The 21472-nt window shown below is 55.3% G+C and overlaps 1 protein-coding gene across 3 annotated transcripts; it reads right to left on the bottom strand.

The window, feature by feature from the left end:
• Positions 1-4145: 4145 nt before the first annotated feature.
• Positions 4146-20788, bottom strand: SART1 (spliceosome associated factor 1, recruiter of U4/U6.U5 tri-snRNP). Of its 3 annotated transcripts, none has more exons than XM_004051539.4 (20): positions 20379-20788; positions 18338-18395; positions 17899-17954; positions 17248-17374; positions 17019-17124; positions 16687-16764; positions 16480-16579; positions 16248-16390; positions 15910-16116; positions 15085-15209; positions 14882-14997; positions 14644-14786; positions 6670-6843; positions 6459-6569; positions 6124-6211; positions 5572-5662; positions 5326-5461; positions 4553-4642; positions 4328-4449; positions 4146-4230 (listed from the first exon to the last, which is right to left on the bottom strand). In XM_004051539.4, exons 1-20 carry the CDS (start codon positions 20689-20691, stop codon positions 4212-4214), a joined length of 2403 nt encoding a protein of 800 aa, XP_004051587.2. In that variant the 5' UTR covers positions 20692-20788; the 3' UTR covers positions 4146-4211. The 3 variants fall into 3 exon arrangements, with proteins under 3 accessions (XP_004051587.2, XP_063549322.1, XP_055210505.1); XM_063693252.1 differs by having other exon boundaries at positions 18338-18507; positions 20379-20464; XM_055354530.2 differs by lacking the exon at positions 17899-17954 and having other exon boundaries at positions 20379-20538.
• Between the last annotated feature and the right edge of the window lie 684 nt (positions 20789-21472).

Genomic DNA, 21472 nt, shown 5'->3' with positions numbered 1-21472 from the left:
CTCCAGTCCCCTAGCTCCCAACTGTATTTAACTGCGCTGGGGCTGCGTAGGGTTGCTCTGTCCTGGGGGGTGGCCAGGGACTCATCCAGTGCTTGTAAATAAATACGGCTACGACTCAAAGAAAAAAAAATAGACATTAGGACAGTTGGGGTCTAAAATGAGGTGGAAGTGACGCATCAACGGTACTTTTCCCAATGTCCTAGGTGGCGTTAGTTTATGTGGGAGAACGCCCTTGTTTGCAGGAAACACACACTTAGTTGGGGCGGTACGGAATCCCCTTGACCACCGATTGTCAAATGGTTCAAGGGGAAACACTTTGTATCGCTTGCAACTTTTCCTATGGGTTCTGTAGCTTTTTTTTTTTTTTTTTAATCTTAGTAGCTATCGTTTTTTTCTCCTGTGGGTTCTAAACAGTATCACGGTTTCGGAAAATCTTTTTAGCAACCTCTGCATTGCCAGGGTCCTCAGCCCCACCCTGCTCTCCACTGTCCACGTGGCTGCTGGTGGGTCTCTCTGGGAACTCCAGCCAATTAATCCTGCTCCTCCTGGGAACTTACTGCTGAATCCCCACTTTCCTGGGACCAGCCTGCCCTTCCCACCCATGCTGAAACGCAGAGACCCGACACCAGCAAAGCCAGGTCCTCACCCTGGTTGTCCCCTTCAGTCCACTGCCCAATGTACACCTGGGCTGAGCCCTTCTTGAGGATGCCAAGGGACAATGACAGGACCAGCTGGGGAAGGCAGGGCAGGGAACTAAAGCCCCGGGGCAATCGTGGGTTTGGCACTGAGGGGCGCCAGGGACCACGCTGTAGGATGAATGGGGGTGAATCTGCCCACCAGGCTGTGCTCCTGAGGCCTGCGTCCACTGCCCAGAAGGGCACCTTTTCCTAGGTCCACAGGGAGCCCATGCTGGCAGGGCCTGCCTGCGCCCTCCAGAGCATCTCTGAATTGTGGAGGAAGAGGCAGGGCCCTGCCTGGGGCTGGGTGGGGCAGGTTTGGGGCCACAGGCTGAGGCTTGGAGGAGCCTGGAGGACCTGGGCAGGGGGTGGGCACAGGAGAGGGCAGGCCCCGATAGCAAGAGGGGGACCCCATCCTGGCCTTGCTCAGAGCCAAGGCCACACAGCACTGGACTGCTGGGCTGTGGGCTGGGGTTGGCATCACCACACCCTGAAGGCCCATCCCAAGGAGAGATGGGCCCTGGGAGGGCAGGAGCTGGGCCTCGTCCCATCCTTCACACCTGGCTGTGCCCTTGCGCAGTGGCTGCTTGCTCTTAGGACCCATGCCCCATGGGCCCAGGCAGCCTGTCCGGCTTTGCTCTGGGTTCTTAGGCAGCGCTTGCTGATGCTCGGTACATTTTTGTTGAAGTTGTGGGAGGATCAGTCCTCAACTATGCAGTAGGGTGGCCCTAGAAGTCTTGAGATCACGCCCCCCACCCTCAACACGCACATTTTGTAGGTAAGACAGAGACTTGGTGACCTGCCTCAGGTCAGGCAGCAGTGAAGGGAAACACAGAGGGCAAACATAAGCACCCTGTCCTCCCTGAGTGCCACCCACCTGGCTGAGGCCCTGGCTGAGGGCTCACTGACCCTCAGGGCAGCCTTTGAGCCATCGCTGCCCCTCAGGTACCTGAGGGCAGGGGAAGCACCGTTGGTGTCGTCCGGCTACCGAGCAGCAGAGGTGGGAAGCCGCCTTGGGTTCTGTCTGCTCTGGGGCTCAGGCCTCCAGGGATTTGGTAGTCCCCAACCCCTCCCAGCCCTGGGCACATGGGCAGGACACAGCTGGGGAGCAGAGCAGAGTACACCAGGGCAGAGAAGGGAAGTCTCTGGGCTAGGACCAAGAGCCAGAGATGCAGAGAGGAAGCAAGATGGCATGAACGAGGAGGCCCCTGGTTCACCACGTAGTCTGCCCAGTTACTAGAGCCAGAAAGTTAGTCGGCCGCAGAGCTGAAGCTGGTCTTTTCTACCCTGGCTCCACCTGGGCTCTAGCCCAGGCTGCGGTCCTTTTCAGCTGTGACAGCAGCTTTGACAGCCTCCTAATGGGCCATTTCCTGCAGACGTCAAGGTGTGACTTGGACAGTAGGCCAGGGCCTGGGGTCCATGCCAGGGACACCTGACTGCCCAGTCCCAACCCTGGAAGCACCTCCTAGGCTTCCTTTTTTTTGAAACAGGGTCTCATTCTGTCACCCAGGCTGGAGTGCAGTGGCACCATCTCAGCTCACTGTAACCTCCACCTCCTGGGCTCCAGCGATTCTACTGAGTAGGTGGGATTACAGGCACTTGCCATCATGCCATGTTTTTTGTTTTTTTGTTTTTTTTGAGATAGGAGTCTCGCTGTGTTGACCAGGCTGGAGTGCAATGGCGCAATCTCAGCTCACTGCAAGCTCCGCTTCCCAGGTTCACGCCATTCTCCTGCCTCAGCCTCCCGAATAGCTGGGACTACAAGCACCCGCCACCACGCCCGGCTAATTTTTTGTATTTTTAGTAGAGACGGGGTTTCAACGTGTCAGCCAGGATGGTCTCGATCTCCTGACCTCGTGATCCACCCGCCTTGGCCTCCCAAAGTGCTGGGAGTACAGGCGTGAGCCACCGCGCCCGGCCTACATGTTAATTTTTTTTTGTATTTTCAGTCAAAGACGGGGTTTTACCGTGTTGGCCAGGCTGGTCTCGAACTCCTGGCCTCAAGTGATCCATCCGCCTCAGCCTCCCAGAGTGCTGGGATTATAGGCATGTGCCACTGTTCCCAGCCTCCTCCTAGGCTTTTGAGAGAAACAGACTGTGACTGCCCCAAGTCCTAGTCCCAGCCTGGACACCCCAGGACACCCTTCCTGAGGAAGCCAAGGAAGCAGCCAAGGTGAAAACAGAATCAAGAGTCAGATGTCAAACTACAGAGAATACAGAGCTCAAGGAAGGGCACTCAAAGACTCAGCCCCGCAGCTCCCGCTGCACAGAAGTAATGGTGTCAGCGCCAACCGTGCATTTTCAGGCTAAGACTCAGCCCCGCAGCTCTAGCCGTGCAGAAGCGACAGCGTCAATGCCAACCGTGCATTTTCGGGCTACTGGGTTTTGCACCTTGTCTACAGTTTCCTCACCCCAAGATTATTTTAAATTTTTTTTATTTTTTTTGAGACAGGGTCTGACTGCCACCTAGGCTGCAGTGTGGTGGCTCAATCAGGGCCCACTGCAGCCTGTGTCTCCCAGGTTCAAGTGATCCTCCCACCTCAGCATCCCAAGTAGCTGGGACTACAGGCGCTCACCACCACGCCTGGCTAATCTTTGTATTTTTGGTAGAGATGGGGTTTTGCCACGTTACTCAGGTTGGTCTCAAACTCCTGGGCTGAAACAGTCCTCCTGCCTCAGCCTCCTAAAGTGCTGTGATTACAAGCATGAGCCACCGCGCCCAGCTGATTATTCTTTAAAGTTTACAGTTTTCTTCAATTTATTTTTTGGTTTCATTTTTAAAACCTTAAAATGTGGGAGCCATCTGGGAAGTATGTGGGTGTACGTAGGGCCAGGCACCAGTATCCTGGGGACCCAAGGTGGCCGTCTGTCTTTCTATGGATTTGAGGCTCACATGTCCCCCAGCAGCTCAGTCACACTCTATCACAGAGTTCAGGCCAAGGAATCTCATCTTTCTGGGTCACTGTACACGGGACAAGTCTCCCAGGAGGTACTGGGCTCAGCCCTCCCCATACCGCGTGCACCAAATACTCCCAGCCCAACCCTGGGAGTTTCACTCCTCTAGACACAGATCAGGGTGGCACAGGACAGCCAGGACAAAAGGTGGCACCTGTGCCCTACCCAAAGCCCAATCCCCAGCCCACCAGGCTGGGCAGTCCTGGGCTGCCCTGGGCTCTCTGACCGGGAGACATTACAGGACAGTGACCTGTGCAGCCCCCAAAGCCAGGAGAGAGCAGGGTGATGAGTTTCTAAAACCACCTTCCACTTTCTATCAGAGAGCCGGCCCTGCAGAGGTGTGACTGACAGCCAGGGGAGAAGGAAGGAGCCTTAGAGGACCCGGGCTCGCTCTCTCTTCCATCGTTTAGTTGTTTGTGTCATTTGATGGCCAGGTCTCACCTAGCAGGAGCCAGACTCTGTGCCACACCCAACCAAAGATCTAACCCTGGAATCTGTACCACGACCAGGGAGGAAAAAATAAGGAGGGAGCTTTATTTAATATGAAGGTTGAGGCAGGGCTGGGGCGGGAGGGCGCTGTCACTTGGTGATGGTGTTCCTGCAGAGAAGAACAGGGGCGTGAGGCTGCAGAGGCGGGCACAGGCCACGCCACCCCTCCCCACCACACCCTACCCCACCAGCCTCGAGCCACTCACGCGTTCATGCTCTTGCCGCTGCCACTGAGCACGATGTAGGGGGTCTTCTGAGCCTTCTGCTTCTCCTGGAGCAGGGCCACGGTGCCCAGGGGCGTGTCACTGGAGCTCATCTTCTTCAGGAGCTGAGGGGTTGGGGCCACTCAGAAAGGGCTGCAGCAGGCCCCACACACCAGCCACCCCTGCCCCGGCAGGCACAGGTCCCCCCACGTCCCCAAGGGCACCCACCGCCTCCTCGTCCAGCTTCTTCATCCGCCGCTCTGTCTTCATCTTGCCTGAGCCCTTACCATGGAAGCGGTGGGACAGCTGCCGGAAAGCCTGGGGACGCGGGGCATGAGAGGAGCTGCAGGGCCCTGGGTGGGGCCGGAGCCACCTGTGCCCACAAGGTGTATAATAACAGGGCGGGTGTTGATTGACCCCAATGCCAGGCCTGGGGTGCAGTGGGAAGGGGATGGGAAAAGAGCACAGACGCTGGCACCCTGCAGGGCCCCAGCAGAGGCCAGGAGACCAGCTTGGCTAGTGGATGCGCTGCCATGGGGGCAGAGCATGGGGAACCTGGAGACCTGCCACACAGGGGCTGGGCCTGGACACTGGGGCTGGGGCTGGGGCTGGAGGGAGACAAACCCCAGAGAGCACGGGGGCAGCTGAGTGGTAGGGCAGGAGGGTCGGGCGGCCTACGAGAGTGCTGGAAGGGCCTGGACGCTGGAATGGCCCTGCAGGCCAGGAAAGCCGGTGAAGGGCTCACGCAGGTGAGGACAGGAGGGCAGAGGTCCCGAGTGCCTGTCTGACCCTCCTGCCAGGCTTGCGAAGAGACTGCTGTGCCCACTAGAGACAAACTGAGGCACAGCCCTCCTCGGCCCTGAGGGCCCCCTCCCCATCCGTGGCATTCACCAGGCCCCCAGCCAGAGGCTGGTGGAGCCAGGACCCTGGGGCATTGCATGGCCCTGGGCTTGGCCTCCCTGTGGCAGGCCGGGCCTCCGCCTGCAAAAGGCCCTGCTCACCTCCTTGGGTGTGAGTTTCCGGCCCGTCTCATCCACGTATTCGATCTTAACGTCGGGTTTGTAGCCGTCCTTCTCCTTGAAGTCCTGTGTGAAGCCTCGGTATTCCTCCCTCCGGCTGTACTTGTCATCGATAGCCCTGGCCCGAGACAGAGGAGGCCTTAGTGTGAGGAGCTGCCGCCTGCTGTGGGCCCAAAGCTCCGAGCTGGCACAGGCCCCTCAGCCCTGCACAGGCCCCACCACACTCACATCTTATCCTCGATGCAGTACACGGCTGAGGGCAGCGACTTGTTGGGGGCCTTCACCCGAGCCACCTTCTGCACTGTGGTCTCCAGCAGCCCTAGGGACGGAGGGGTTGTGAGACTCCCAACCCCTCGAGAGCCACAGCTCCAGGGCCGCTTGAGAAGGCAGAGCAGGCCCTGTGGGGGCATCTCCCTTTCCTTGCCTCTGGAAAGCCATCAGGCCTGTTCTACAGGCAAAGCAAAGATGCAGAAATGAGCCCCTTGCCAAGGGTCACTGGCCAGGGAAATGGCAGAGCTGGGGTCCTAACGCCAGGGCTCTCTGTGCCACAGCTGGAACAGTTTCAACTCCCCTCTCCTTCCCCAAGCAGGTGTGGAGCCTCAAAGGCAGAGCAGACGGACAGATGCCACAGTGGAGGGGAAGGAGTGGCTCTGGGCCGGGCAGCTGGCTCCAGCATTGGGACTGAGAGAAAGGGGCAGCAGAGGGGACCGGAGGGGGCCCTGCCTGCACCTGCAGCAGCACCCAAGCCCACCCAAGTCATGGCTGCCTTGAGCTCCCTACCTTTGTTCTGACACAGGAGCAGGGCAGCTGCCAGCCCCCTATTCACGATTGGTTCCTCGTCCAGGATGGTGGTGGAGGAAGCAGAGAACTACGGGACACGTGGTGGGGGTGGTTAGCAGGCCATACCGGCTATTCTCAGCCCCACCCACTGGTCACCACCCGCCAGGCACCAGCCCTCCACAACATTTAATTTCCTCATTTACTCCTCAGATCGCCCTGGGAGGTCTGCAGAGCCCACTCTGGATGAGGAGGCTGAGGCTCTGGACACCGAGCCCGGTGCTCATCTCCAGCTTGAGCGCCCCCAAACGCCCACCCCCAAGCGGTGCGGCCCTCACATCCTGCTGCTGCTTCTCCTCGTCCAGGTTCACCGTGCTCCAGCCGATGTTCTCCTCCCCGTCAGATTCGGAGCCACCGTTGGCTGAGCGCTCCTCATCCCGTTCAAAGTCCTGGGGCACAAAAGACCAGGGTCGGCCCTGGCCCCAGCCAGCCCACCCAGCCAGCCCACCCAGCCGAGGTAAGCAGAGGGCGGGGCCGCCCCAGACGCACCATGAGCTCCTCCTGCTCCTCGCGATTGCCAGCCAGCCCGTAGGTGGGGATCTCCCCCAAGGTGCGGCAGAACTCGGACGTGGCGTTGAACACGATGGCCCCCTTCCGCTCGGGATCCTCATCCTCCTCCCAGCCCCGCTGGCGAGACTCCAGCTTCTTCACAATCTCCACCACCTGGGGGAGGGAGCGGCTGTGGGCAAACCCAGCAGTTTCTGGGGTGATGCCATTGAGACCCAGGAACCTAAGGGTCCTCCCTGGCAGCAGCCAGACAGGCCACGCCCACAGCCCATGTAGGCCCAGCTGCTATCTGCCTCCTAACTCCACTCTGCACCTCTTTCACTGAGGTCACTCTTCTGCTCCAAACCCATCAATGGGTTTGGATGCCCTTTGAATGAATACCCAACATCCTACAGGGCCTTCCTGACCAGGCCTGTGCCAATCCCCCTCCAAAGCCCCTCGCACACTACCTCAGCCTCAAACTCCTTCCTCCAGGCTCCCTCCTGCCACCCGCCCCTCCCCCGACAAACTCCGGTTTCAGGACTCTGTAGACAGTACTTCTAGAACCCGCAGGGTGGTGAGGTGGCCCACGCTTTTGACTTCCCATGGCCCAGCTTCTCGCTTCCTGCTTCACCAAGAAAGCAGGTTCCGTGACATGGGAAGAGAACTCACTCATGCTGCCAGCACTGAATCCAGCGACCCCCACATGGGCACCAGCACCCTCTGCTTTCCCTCCTGTCGCAGATGCCCAGCCACACACAATGATTACCATCTCCCCTCTTTAAAAAACTTCTCCCTCAATCCCGCAGCCCAGACAGCAAAGTCCTCAGTCCTCAGTGAAGGTTCGAGTCACTATGTCCACTTCTGCACCCCTCTTTCGTTTTATATTACATTCATTTTTTAAAAAAAATCTTCTGAGGTGGGTGGATTGCTTGAGTTCCGGAGATAGAGACCAGCCTGGGCAACATACCCAAATCCCATCTCTACAAAAAACATAAAAATTAGACATTGTGGTCACACACGCCCATAGTCCCAGCTACTGGGGAGGCTGAGGTGGGAGGACTGCTTGAGCTTGGGAGATCAAGGTTGCCAAGATCACACCACTGCACTCAAAAGAGTGGGCAACAGAGCGAAACCCCGTCTCGAAAAAAAAAAAAAAAATTATTCCAGGGGCCGGGTGGTTGCTCACATCTATAATCCTAGCACTTTGGGAGGCCGAGGCTGGAGGATCACTTGAGCCCAGGAGTTCGAGACCAGCCTGGACAATAAGGTGAAGCACAGTCTCTACAAAAAATACAAAGATCAACCAGGCATGGTGGTGTATGCCTGTAGTCTCAGCTACTTGGGAGGCTGGGGTGGGTGGATTGCTTGAGCCTGGAGGCCGAGGCTATGGTGAGCCGTGATCTTGCCACTGCACTCAAGCCTGGGCAACAGAGCAATACCCTGTCTCAAAAAAAAAAAAAAAAAAAAAGTCTTCCAGGACATCCAGGAACATTTGTTTGTTTGTTTTTTAATTTTTATTTCTTTTTGAGACACAGTCTCGCTTTGTCGCCCAGGCTGGAGTGCAGTGGTGCGATCTCAGCTCACTGCAAGCTCCGCCTCCTGGGTTCACACCATTCTCCTGCCTCAGCCTCCCGAGTAGCAGGGACTACAGGCGCCCGCCACCACGCCCAGCTAATTTTTTTGTATTTTTTTTCAGTAGAGACGGGGTTTCACCGTACTAGCCTGGATGGTCTCCATCTCCTGACCTCGTGATCTGCCTGCCTTGGCCTCCCAAAGTGTTGGGGTTACAGACGTGAGCCACCGCGCCTGGCCAGGAACATTTATTTTTTAATGAACATTGTAAACATAAAACGAGGTATATCTAATGCATCATATGCTACTTATTTATTGAGACCATCTCACTCTATCACCCATGCTGGAGTGCAATGGGGTGATCTAGGCTCACTGCAACCTCCACCTCCCAGGTTCAAGTGATCCTCCTGCCTCAGCCTCCTAAGTAGCTGGGACTACAGGTGCATGCCTCCACAACCAGCTAATTTTTGTATTTTTAGTAGAGACAGGGTTTCACCATGTTGCCCAGGCTGGTCCCGAAACCAACTTCAAGTGATCCACTCACCTCGGCCTCCCAAAGTGCTGGGACTATAGGTGTGAACCACCACACCCAGCTGATACGTTTTTTTTTTGTTTTTTTTTTTTTTCGAGACAGAGTCTCACTGTTGGCCAGGCTGGAGTGAAGTGGCACGATCTTGGCTCACTGCAACCTCCACCTCTCGGGTTCAAGTGATTCTCCTGCCTCAGCCTCCTGAGCAGCTGGGATTACAGGCATGCACCACCATGCTCTGCTAATTTTTTTTTTTTTTTGTATTTTTAGTAGAGAGGGGGTTTCACCATGTTAGCCAGGATGGTCTCAATCTCCTGATCTTGTGATCCACCTGCCTAGGCCTCCCAAAGTGCTGATATTACAGGTGTGAGCCACCGCACCCAGACGCTGATATAGTTTTTAAAACAGTAACTAAACACACACCCATGTCCCTCTGCCTGGGGCTGGGGCAGCATCACTAATGCCCTGCCCAGACCTGAGTGTCCCCTCCCCATCCATGGTCATGACTCACTGGCTTGTCTTCATGGCTTTGGCACATAAGGACCTGCCCCTGAACAGTTATTTTGTTGTGTATTAATTATTCTATAACCTGAGTCACACTGTATGACTCTTCTGTGATTTGTTATGTAAAAAAATCTGTGCCCCTGAGAGTAACCCTGATGCACACAGCTGTAGCTCATCAGTTTCCACTATGGAATCACAGCCCGTGAGCTGGATGCTCCTTGATCTGGCTCTCTAGCCCACCGAGGATGGACTTTTTTTGTCCCAAGTACTGCGGCTGCAGGCCCACTGACAATGTCTCCTGGTGCACATGGGCACACTCAGGAGAGGTGTGGGGTGGGCCCTGGGCACGCACACATTCCCTCTCATCTGATGAGACTCCTGCCCATGGCTGTGAGCAGCGTGGCTGAGGACTCTGGCCGCTCCATGTCCTTTACTCCTACTCGCTACTGTCAGGCTTGGACCTTTCTGCGGAATTGTTGGCAGGTGGCAGGTGCCTCACTGTTTTGGTTCACCTTTCCGTGATCCCTCCTGAAACGGGATTCACCGGGTATTTTACTGGTGAGTTAGGCTTTCTCTTCTGTGAACTGCCTGTCTTATCTACATCTTTCGCCTATTTTTCTGTTGTGCTGATTTGTTTTGTCTGTTTGTATACTCTTGACACCAACCCATTCTTGGTGGTATATATGGGCAAATATCTTCTCTATTTGGTCTGCCTTTTTATATTCTTCATGATATGTTTTGTAAAAAAAAAAAAAAACAAAAAAAACAAAAAAAAAAACAAAAAAAAGACTTACGTTCTCAATTTCTTTTTTTTTTTTTTTTTTGAGACAGAGTCTCGCTCTGTCACCCAGGCTGGAGTGCAGTGGCGCGATCTCGGCTCACTGCAAGCTCCACCTCCTGGGTTCACACCATTCTCCTGCCTCAGCCTCCCTAGTAGCTGGGACTACAGGTGCCCGCCACCAAGTCTGGCTAATTTTTTTGTGTTTTTTTTAGTAGAGACAGGGCTTCACTGTGTTGGCCAGGATGGTCTCATCTCCTGACCTCGTGATCCGCCCGCCTTGGCCTCCCAAAGTGCTGGGATTACAGGCGTGAGCCATGGCGCCCGGCCACGTTCTCAATTTCTATGTAGTTACATGTTCACTTTTTTCTTCATGGTTTCTTGAAGAAACTCACCCATGGAACCTGTGGGTTTCTTGGTTTTTTTTTTTTTTTTTTTGAGACAGGATCTTGTTCTATCACCCAGGCTATCATAGCTATCTGTGATATAGTCAGCTATAGTCTATCATAGCTGACTATAACCTCAAACTCCTAGATTCAAGCAATCCTCCTGCCTTAGCCTCCGGCGTAGCTGAGGCTTCAGACACAGGCCACTATGCCCAGCTAATTAAAAAAACATTTTTAGAGATGGGGTTGGTGGGGGGGTGGTCTTGCTGTGTTGCCCAGGCTGGTCTCAAATTCCTGGCCTCAAGCAATTCTCCTGCCTTGGCTATGCTGACAACTTAAAAAATCTTTTCTACCAAAAAGTTATAAATGTAATTTCCTTAATTTGATTCCAAAATGTGAAGTTTTTACTTTGAAGTTCTTAATCTATCTGCAAGGTGTGAGGTACAAACCCAATTTCATTTTTTCCCCAAATAGATAACTGACTGTCCCACGCCCACTCGCTGCACTGACGAGCGACTCTTCCCACTGGGACACGATTCTGTCTCGGGGCCACGCTGTCTGGTCTCTCTGTTCTGTTAGTCTATACTTATGCAATCCCACACTGCCACAATGCCCCTACTTTATCCAATTTCAGAATCAGTTTTCCAGCTTCCAAAATAATCCCTATTGGGATTTTTACTGGAGTTGCATTTAACCTAGAAATGAACTACATGAGATGGACATCTTGACAATATGTTGTCCTATCTAGGAATTGTGTACCCCCTAAATTCATATGGGGAAGCCCTAACCCCCAATGACTGTATGTGGACAGAGCACCTTTAGGAGATGGAAATTGCAGTGAGCTGAGATAGAGCCACTGCACCCCAGCCTGGGTGACAAAGTGAGACACTATCACAAAACAAAACAACCCCTCAATTCCAAGGATCCTTTCTGTCCTCTCCAGCCTTTCTTTCTAGCTCATTGACTGCATTAACTTCAATCCAGTAATTCTTCAACCACATCACGACTCCAGGCCCTGTCCTCACACCCATCATTCTCTGTTATGTCCCTCATTACCCAGTTTAGACTCAGGGGGAAATCAACAGAACCTCTCCTTTGTGAAACCCTTAACTGCCTTGTCCCTCCTCCCTAGAAAACCCAATCCTCAATCCCACTATCCACTGCTTCAGGGCATTAATCCCACCACCCCCCTCCTCAGCTCCTGAATCCCACCATCCCCCTCCTCAGCTCATGAATCCCACCACCCCCCTCCTCAGCAGCTCATGAATCCCACCATCCACACTGCCACTGGCAGGCCTGCTCTTCTCCCAGGGTGTATCTGCTCTCCACTCTCCAGAACAGCATCTCCCGTCTCTTTGCACCGCCACCTCTGCCACCTCTTCACTGGAAAACACCAGAACAATCGGACATGGGCTGCCTTGACTTCCCCTAAACAAAGTCACCCACAGCTGCTGTGCCCTCCCCACCTTCCCTCCCAAAATAAATGACGACACAAGCTGGCTTCACTCAAGCCCACCCTCCACTTGCACTCTAGGCCCCAGCACCGCCTGCCGAGATCTTTTTCTTCTTCCGTCATAAATGTGTCTCCCACATACTCTAGAATCTCCAGTAGTCAGAAAAGGCTCCTTTGCGGGTGGGAAACTTGATTGGATGCTGCTTACAACAAAAAACTAAAAAGACATTTTGGGGGATAACTGGAAAATGTTGGCATGCGAGCTGCTGTTTTACAGCATTTATGGGCTTGTTAGGGCAGTGTGGCTATGCGGGAGAAGGCCCTGATTTCGCCAGATGCCTGCTGAAGTCGTTAAGGATGCAGTGTCATGATATCTGCAACTCCCAGTGGTCAGGAAAAAAAGAAGAGAAAGAAAAGAACTGTAACAATGTTTATAATTACTGACTCTAGAGGACAGAGGTGTTCACTGTGATAGGCTTTCCACTTTTTTGCCCGCACAGTGTGTGGGGTGTGGCTCATATGTTTAAAAAACCTTCTAGGTGGCCGGGTGTGGTGGTTCATGCCTCTAATTCCAGCACTTTGGGAGGCTGAGGCGGGTGGATCACGAGGTGAGGAGTTTGAGACTAGCCTGACCAACATGGTGAAACCCTGTTTCTTCTAAAAAATACAAAAATCAGCTGGGCATGGTGGCATGCACCTGTAGTTCCAGCTACTCAGGAGGCTGAGGCAGGAGAATTGCTTGAGCCCGGGACGTGGAGGTTGCAGTGAGCCGAGATCGCGCCACTGCACTCCAGCCTGGTGACAGAGCGAGACTCCGTCTCAAACAACAACAAAAACTTTCTAGGCTACACCGGGCCTGGTGGCTCATGCCTGTAACCCCAGCACTTTGGGAGGTGGAGACGAGAGGATCGTTTGAGCTCAGGAATTTGAGACCAGCCCGGGCAACACACTGAGACCCACAGGCGCACGCCTGTGGTCTTGGCTACTTGAGAGCCTGAGGCAGGAGGATCCCTTGAGCCCAGGAGTTCAAGGCTGTAGTGAACTATGATTGCACTACTGCACTCCAGCCTGGGCAACAGAGCGAGACCTTGTTTCTTAAAACAACAACAAAAACAACCTCCTAGGTGAGTCTAATGTGCAGGCAGGCTGAGATCCACGGGGCTAGAAACCCTTATGTTCATTTCAGTCATAAAACAGCCCTGTCAGCCTATTGCCCCATTTCTCTGTTCCTTTTTAGCCGGGCAAACTATGTCCCAGCACCTGTTCTTAGAAATAAAGTATTACTGGAACCCAGCCACGCCCACTCACTTACAGACTGTCTTGGCTGTTTTCCCTATAACAGCACAGCATCCAAGGTGCCTGACAGAGACCATATGCCCTTAAACCTCAAATACGTCCTCTCCAGCCCTTCAACAGTAAGCCTGGCCTCCGTCCCGGGTTCAGCCCTCACTTCTTCAACTCCCCTGTCCTCCCGGTCCTGAATCCACTGCAACTGTCCCCACTTTGCCTCCCAGTAGTATCAGAAGCTTCCCTCCCTTGCTCCCTCTCCTGGACACGCTTTCTTGGCTTCTTCCTAGGTGAGAAGTGTGGGGTAGGGCTAAAAGTGTGGCCTCTGGAATGATGGAGGTGACAGAACCTTCCTCATAGGGTGTTGCTGGGAGGATGGAATGAATCAACAAACACAGAACATGTAAGTAGTGCCCGGCCCACTGTGCCTGTGGGGCAGCGACAACCATGGGCTCAAGGCTCCCCTTGCGTTGGCCCCTACCTCTCCATCTCAGCTCATGCCACCCCTCACTCTCTGCTCTGCTCCAGCCTCCCTGGCCCTCAGGCACTCTAAGGTCGCTTCTCCTGAGACACCTGCTGGTTCGTCTACTACCTAAATGCCAGCCTGTCCACCTGCTGCCACCCCTAACCCCCCGCAAGGCTGGCTCCTCTGTGTGACTCAAGTCTCAGATGAACTAGTACCTTGGAAAGGTCTTCCCTGCACTCTCCCATCTAAGATCCCAACCCCCGGCACGTTATCTTGGTTTACTGAGTGCCCAGCTCCCACCACCATCAGAAATTACCGTTCCTGCATTCACAAAGTCACTGCTGCTGCCCACGCTCTCCCCCACACACTCTAGAAAGCCAGCTCCATGAGCCCAGGGCCCCATGGCTGTCCTGTTCACCAATGACCTTCTCGGCCCAAGAACAATGCACTACTCACGGCAGGCATTCAACAAACATGCACAGAAGAGAGAGGCAAGGAAAGGATCCCCTACTAAAGCAGGCATCTAAAAATTTTTGCAAAACATGACTTTAAACAGAAAAGAGGGCTGGGCGCGGTGGCACACACCTGTAATTTTAGCATTTTTGGAGGCAGAGGCAGGCAGATCATGAGGTCAGGAGTTGGAGACCAGCCTGGCCAACATGGTGAAACCCCGTCTCTACTAAAAATATAAAAATTAGCCGGGTCTGGTGGCGCGCGCCTGTAATCCCAGCTACTCGGGAGGCTGAGGAATAAGAATCACTTGAACCTGGGAGGTGGAGGTTGCAGTGAGCTGAGGCTGCGCCACTGCATTCCAGCCTGGGCGAAAGAACAAAACTCTGTCTCAGAAAAAAAAAACAAAAAAAAAAACCAGAAAACAAAAAACAAATGGAAAAGAGGCTTCAGACAGGAATGTGGCTGTCGCCTATGACACAGGTGCTCGTGAGGACAGGTGACTGCCGACGCACTGGTAGCCCTAGGCCTGCCCGTGCCCAGCCTCACCTTCTCGCCACTGTCTCGCAGCTGCTGTAGCTGCTGTAACTGTCGCAGCCGGCGTCCCTTCTCCAGCTGCTTCTGCAGCTCCAGCTCCGCCTCGTCCTCCTCCAGCACCTGCGGGGACCCCGGCGGTGGAGCTCCACCTTCCTCTGGGGGAAACACAGGGGATGATGCCTGCTCAGACCATCTCCTCCAACCCGCGGCTCCTGTCCCTGCCCCTCCCACCCCCTGGCCCGGCCCTCACCCTCATCACTGATGTCCATGTTCTCCACTCGGGTGTCGTCCGACGGCACGGGCTGAGGCACAGGCTCCTTCTCCTCCTCCACCTCGGAAACTCGGCGGCGACCCCGTCCCCGCAGTCTGAGGGAAGAAGGCCTCTCTGGTGAGCACCGGCCCCCAGGCCACCCCAGCCCAGCCATCTCGCCCCACCACCGTGTCCAAGCCCACCTGGAACCAAAGTCCCCATCCTGAGTCTGGTCCCCGAGAGGCAGCAAGTCATCTGCCCGCACTACTACCTCCTTCTCCTTCTTGCGGATTTTCTTCACCCTCCGCTTGGTCTTTTTAAAGGTCACCTTAAGGGAAGAGGGGTGAGACACGGGGCGGGGGCAACAGAAAGGCAGGCCGCCACAAGCCCTCGAGGGTGAACACTTCTTTGGTGTTCCTCTGTGCTAGCCAGTGTCCTGAGCGCTTCCCACACGAGCAACACGTGGGGTGGTTACTATCTCAATTCCACTGGTGAGCTAGGGAAACTGGGGCATAGAGAGGTTAAGTACCTTCCCCAAGGTTGCCCAGCTCCTAGGTGGGAGAGCTGGGCAGTCTGGCTCCAGAGTCCTGCTCTTACCCACTGAGGAAGACGCCTACCGCACCAGCTGTCTACCTCACGTTCACACAGTCACCCTGTGGACAGAATCCACGCACACCTCTCCAGTCACCCCTCACCCACGCTGTCACTCATCCTCACAGCAACCTCAGGAGGCGGCTCCTGTCACTGCCATTCCAGATGGGGTGCCCCAGGCTCACAGTTAAATGGTTTATCCAAGGCACGAGCTGGCAGCATGGCAAAGCCGAAACAGACTGGGGCCCATCTGGCTCAGCAGCCCTGACCTGTCCACACCTGCTGCCTCCCCCCTTTGCCATTTAGTGCTCGCCCGCGAGGCCAAGCGCTTTGTGAACACAAATACTCGCCCTGTCTTCTCAGTGCCTGTGGGCAGGGCAGGAGCCCCAGAGGGAGGGAGAATCGTGACCCCGAGTATAAGGCACGGGAGGGCTCACCATCTCCTCAGGCGTGAGGTATTCGGAGGCCAGCCGGGGCCCCACCGTGCTCAGGGACTGAGCCTGCAGCCGCAGCTTGGCCCGGATCTCCTCCAGCTCCCGCTCCCGCAGGCCATCAGCTGTGCCGCCCTGCTCCAAGCGGAAGGAATGTGGCCGCTCCCCTTCAAGCTCTTCGTCATACTTGGACAGGATAGAGCGAGGTTTTTGCTGCAAGGCAAGAGGTACAGGTTGGGACCCAGGCTGGCTCCTGAAAAGCCACTGAGCCACCACCTCCTCAGAGCCCCCATTCCCGACATTCTCCACCTCAGCCCCCGCTGCCCAGCCTGCCCAGGCCGTGCCTGCGCCAGGTCGTCCACGCTCTCGTCCTCGGCATAGGGCAGGTAGTCAGGCTTCTTCTTCCGCAGCTCCACATTTTTCTCTGCCCGCTCCTTATCCACCAGGTTCACGTTCACCAGCACGTCCTCCTCCTCCTGCAGCACGCCTGGGGGCAGCACAGAGCAGTGGCCATTCACACTTGTCCGCAACTCAGCAGAGGCTGTGCCCCCACCCAGGGCACCCAGCTCACATTACCTTTGTCCTTGAGGGTGAGGATCATTGTCTCCCCTTCTCGGAAGGAATCAATGGCATGCTCCACAGTGAGGCCCTGCAGGTCCCGGGCACTGTACAGGTCCTAAGGGAAGAATCGGTGAGTCAGGAACCTCCCTCCACGCACCCAACCTCGGGATTCTGGTAGCGAGGCCACCAGTGCCCCCTGTACCACCCCTGCTGCAGCCTCACCTGCCGCCTCTGCCCGAACTCCTCCTCCACCAGAGTGCTGACACCAAACTCTTGGTCCATCTCCTCCAGTAACTTGGCCTATGGGACAGGGAGGGGTGACCTAGGACTTCAGGCCACTCAGCATCATCAGAAAACACTCAGGGCTCTACCAAGCGGAGTGCAAAAAGGGCAGGCCTTGCAGGAAAGCTGCTGAGAATCCAAAGTGGATGCTACCAACCACTGCCCTTCCCCTCTCCAAGCCCCGTCTCACCTCTCTGGGGTCGGCCCCCGCCTCAGTGCCATCAGGCCACCAGAAGCACTAGGCGACCACCCCATGCTGCCCAGGTGCTCACCCTCTTCTCTGCCAGGTCCTTCTCCTTCTGCAGCTGCCGGCTCCTCTCGATCCAGGCTGCAGTGTCGTCCAGCCAGGGGTCATCCTCTCCTAGGGTCTTTATCTTCCTGAAGAGGGGAGAAAGTGATGCTCGAGGAGCCCAGCTCCTGCTCCCCACCCCACTCAAGAGGCAGCCAAGGATGGTGGCCTCCCCAGCCCTTCCCTTGCCTGCCCTGGCCAGGACCCCTCACCCCAGCTTTTGGTTCAGCAGGCGCTTCTCCTTGGCAGCCGCCAGCTTCTCCCGCAGCTCCTCTCGCTGTCGCAAGGCCATAGGGTTGATGACATCAGCTGTCACGGGCTCGTCCTTGGTGCCCGCCTCTGGAAGGGGGGCCCAGACGTGAGGCTATGCCCGCCCATGGCTGGTGGGGAGAGGAGGGAGCCACTCACCCTGCCCCCTTCCAGCTCAGGGGGCCAGAAGGGGTCAGGACAGGAAGGAACAATCCTTCACCTCCCTGCTCCCCCTTCGTCCCCACACTCCTGGCCAACCCATGCAGCACGACAGGACCCTCTGTGGCTTCCAAAGCCCCTCAAATCGTGCTTTAAAGAAAAACAAGAAACCCACCCCCGCACAGCCCAGTCTGCAGCAAGTGTGCACATCTTCCAGTCCATCTAACAACTCCTCACAGCCAGAGTGAGTATGCGACGGCCACGGCTCCAACTCAGAGAGCAGGCGGAGCCCCAGATCCCCATTATACCAGCAAGGAGGGACCTCATGCCTTCCGGCAAATATGCATGCGTAAGAGCACTAAACAGTGCTGAATCTGCCCTCTAACCCCACCTTCTTCAAAGACCCCTTCAGATGGCCTCTTTCCCCCAAACCCTATCCTCAGCCCCATACTCACCCTTCTTGATGGCATTAACCTCCAAGGGTTTCAGCCCCAACTTTGCCCGGAGTTTACTGACAACAAGAGATACAAGTGTAAGGGGCTATTAAAGACACAGGGTGCCATGTACATTTCCAGACAGACAGGAGGAGAAACAGGGTGGGAGTGAGTGGTCCCAAACACAGAGTCTGCCCCAGGCAGCCTAGGACACTGGGAAGGGCCCTGGCCTCCAAAGCAGGAAACATGGGCGCCGGCCTGGTCTGCGTCTAACCAGTGAATGCCACTTTACTCTTAGGTTTTAGTTTTCTCTTTTATAAGTCAACTGTTGGCTAGGATGATTTAAACAATCTTTCCAACTCTGATTAGCACACTTTCATGTGAGAAAGCCTCCCCCGTGCTGGCCCCAGAGCCACCTCTCTTAGAAAAACAAAGTAAAAACAAGGAAGACAGTACTCACTTAGTCTCCTCGATGCTGAGTGAGGAGGCATCGCCTGAGCTAGTTTTGGAGCTGGCAGCTGGAACAAGAAGAAGCATGGCTCAGGAGCTGAACACAGGGCCAAGAAGCCAGCATCGTTGGCTCCAGCTGCAGGATCAAAGATGAGGGCCCCTCACCAGCACCTGGGCCTGCTGAAACACCAGAAAACAGCAGCTTCTTCCACCCAAGCTCCCCAGCAGCTCCTCTGCCCGAGTCCAGTCTCAGAGCCCTGCCTCTTCTGTGCACCTTCCTTTCCTGACCCAAGACATCCAAACTGCTGTAGTCACCACTCTGCCCTCTACTTTTTTCTTTCATTTTTTTTAAGAGACAAGGTCTGGGCCGGGTATGGTGGGTCATGCCTGTAATCCCAGCACTTTGGGAGGCCGAGGCAGATGGATCACGAGGTCAGAAGTTCAAGACCAGCCTGGCCAAGATGGTGAAACCCCGTCTCTACTAAAAATATAAAAATTAGCCAGGCACGGTGGTGCGCACCTGTAATCCCAGGTACTCGGGAGGCTGAGGTAGGAGAATTGGTTGAACCCAGGAGGCAGAGCTTGCAGTGAGCTGAGATCGTGCCACTGCACTCTAGCCTGGGCAATGGAGCAAGACTTTGTCTCAAAAAAATAAAACAAAACAGAAAAACAACTCTTCCTTTCCTGCATTCCCATCCCGTATCCTACCTTCTCCTTTATCTTAAAGGCTTCTCTCTCCACCTGGGCTGTGGATCCCAACCTCTCCAGGCTCCCCAAGGTCACCAGCCTCCTCGTTTCTAAATCTAGTGGGTTCTTTTCGGTTCTGGTTTTGCTTGGTCTCCTGCGGTATGTGGGACTGCTGATCACTCCCTCCTTCTAACAACATTCTCTTCCCAAAGTTCCCATGACACAAAGGTTTTCCTGCCTTTTTGGTTACTCTGTCTCCTTTTTTTGGTAACATCTTTCTCTGCCTACTACTAACATAAGGGCATTTCTCAGGTTCTAGTCCTGACCCCTTCTTCTCATGTCACATTCTTTCAGGGGCTTCACTGGCCACCCAGATACTAACTCCCAATGGCTTTATCCAGTCCAAACTCTGGATTTCCCCATTACCATCAACCTTGACAACCCCAAAAGTGAACTATCTCCCCCCACCCCCGCTCCAAATCTGCTTCTCTTCCCTACTCCTCAATTTCAGTAGAAATGACACCCACTACCTATCTGGCTGCTCAAGCCAAAATTCAAGGAGTCATCCTCCATTCCTTCTTCCCACCCTCATACAAGTGCTGAGTTCTGTTCATTCCTCCTCCAAAACACCTCTCCAACCTGTCCACTTCTCTCAATCCCACTGCTGCTGCCTTGGTGCAGGCCACCATCAGCCCTCCCCTGGCCTATAGCCCTCCTGGTTTCCTGGTCTCCAGTCCTGACTACCTTTGACTAAGTTCTCAATCCAGTGATGTTTACAAAATACGGATCTGAGCAACTCACTCCTCAACTCACATCCATGGCTCCCTACTATCCTCAAGACAATCTACAGTTCTTAACAGAGCCTACAGTACAGGGTCCTTTGTGTTCACATCCCTGTCTATCTTACTCCCTCTTTTCTCTACCATGCGCCCTACACGATTCGTCCAATACCAGGTTTTTCTTGCCTCCGTATATGCTGACACTATTTCATTCACTCATTCAACATATTTATTGAGAATCTGATTGTACCAGACAACTGAGGAAAACAGAAGCCCTCTGTCCTCAAGGAGCTAAGTGGAGAAAGTCAACCTCTAATCCCAAACAACCGTAGAAAGACTTTTTTCTTTTTGAGACAGAGTCTCGCTTTGTTGCCCAGGCTGGAGTACACTGGCGGGACCGCAGCTCACTGCAGCCTCTAACTCCTGGGCTCAAGGGATCCCGTAGAAAGACTATTTAATAGAGCTGGTAGACAGCTTGGGGGTTTCCTGGCCTGAAGAGCTTCGCTGACACTGCGCGCACACCCAGACCCACGCGTTCCGGGACCCCTGCCCGACCCGCCCCCAGCACAGGCCCCGCCTCCTCACCGGCCTCGTAGCCGTCATCGCGCTTCTCCCGCTTCACGCGCCGCTCCGAGGGCTCTGCCTGGCTGCGCTCCCGCCCGTGCGTGCTGCTCCGGGCCTCAGCTTCGGCCCCGCGCCGCCCGCTCCCGCGCTCGCCCCCACGTTCCCGGCTCCGCTTCCGTCGTTCGCCACCGCTACCGCCACTGCCGCCACTCCGGTGCTTGTGTTTTTTGTGTTCCCGGTGCCGCGGCGGCTGCTCGGTGGCACCCCCGGTGCCGGCCGCCGCCGTCGTCCCGGCCGCCTCCTTCTCTCCGCGATGCTTCTTGGACGACCCCATAGTGGCACGTCCACTCCGAGCCCGGCTGCCGCCGAGCCCAGACAACGCAAAATGGAAATACTTCCGGGTCGCTCGGCAGCCGCTGTCGTGTTGCCGGAAACTAAGAGCGGCTGCTTCCGTCGCTCGCCTTGGAGCCTGCCCCAGAGGCTCATGGGAAGGCCGGGATCAGCGCTCGACTGCACATTCGCGCCGTCTCGGGTCGGGTGGGTTCTTTGAGCGAGTGGTCCCATTGCGCATGCGCTCCTCAAGGGCAGCGGAATTAACCCGGAGGTGGGATCCCAGAACTGGAAGGACTTAGAGCCCATTAAGTCAGTGTCTTCGTGGCTGGAAGTTTCTCCCCGGCCTCACTGCGCTTGCACTTCACCGGCAACGGGGTGTTCACCACCTCACGGTCTTTCCGTAGACACCTCCCTTCTACAATGGGCGCTCGCTTAGTGGACTCCTAGGGTCGTGGCTCCAACGGGTGTTGTTTTCCCGAGATCTCCAATTCCACAGCCCAGCTTCAGACCCGCTATAACCAGTATCGTCAGGGAACGCTTCCTTCCCACGTTCCCTGTTTTTTTTGTTTTGTTTTGTTTTTTTCCCTTGAGATAGGATCTCACTCTGTTGCTCAGGCTGGAGTGCAGTGGCGTGATCACAGCGCACTGCAGCCTCGACCTCCTGGGCTCAAGTGATCCTCCCACCTCAGCCTTCCCAGTAGCTGGGACTACGAGCGTACGCTACCACGCCCCTTTAATTTTTGTATTTTTTTGTAGATGGTTGGTGGGGAGCGGGGGTGGGG

The sequence above is a fragment of the Gorilla gorilla genome, chromosome 9, assembly GCF_029281585.2.
Source record: "Gorilla gorilla gorilla isolate KB3781 chromosome 9, NHGRI_mGorGor1-v2.1_pri, whole genome shotgun sequence".
In the NCBI taxonomy this organism is placed as follows: Eukaryota; Metazoa; Chordata; class Mammalia; order Primates; family Hominidae; genus Gorilla; species Gorilla gorilla.
The sequence above is the reverse complement of the archived record's forward strand: the minus strand, read 5'-3'. Positions and strand labels throughout refer to the sequence as shown.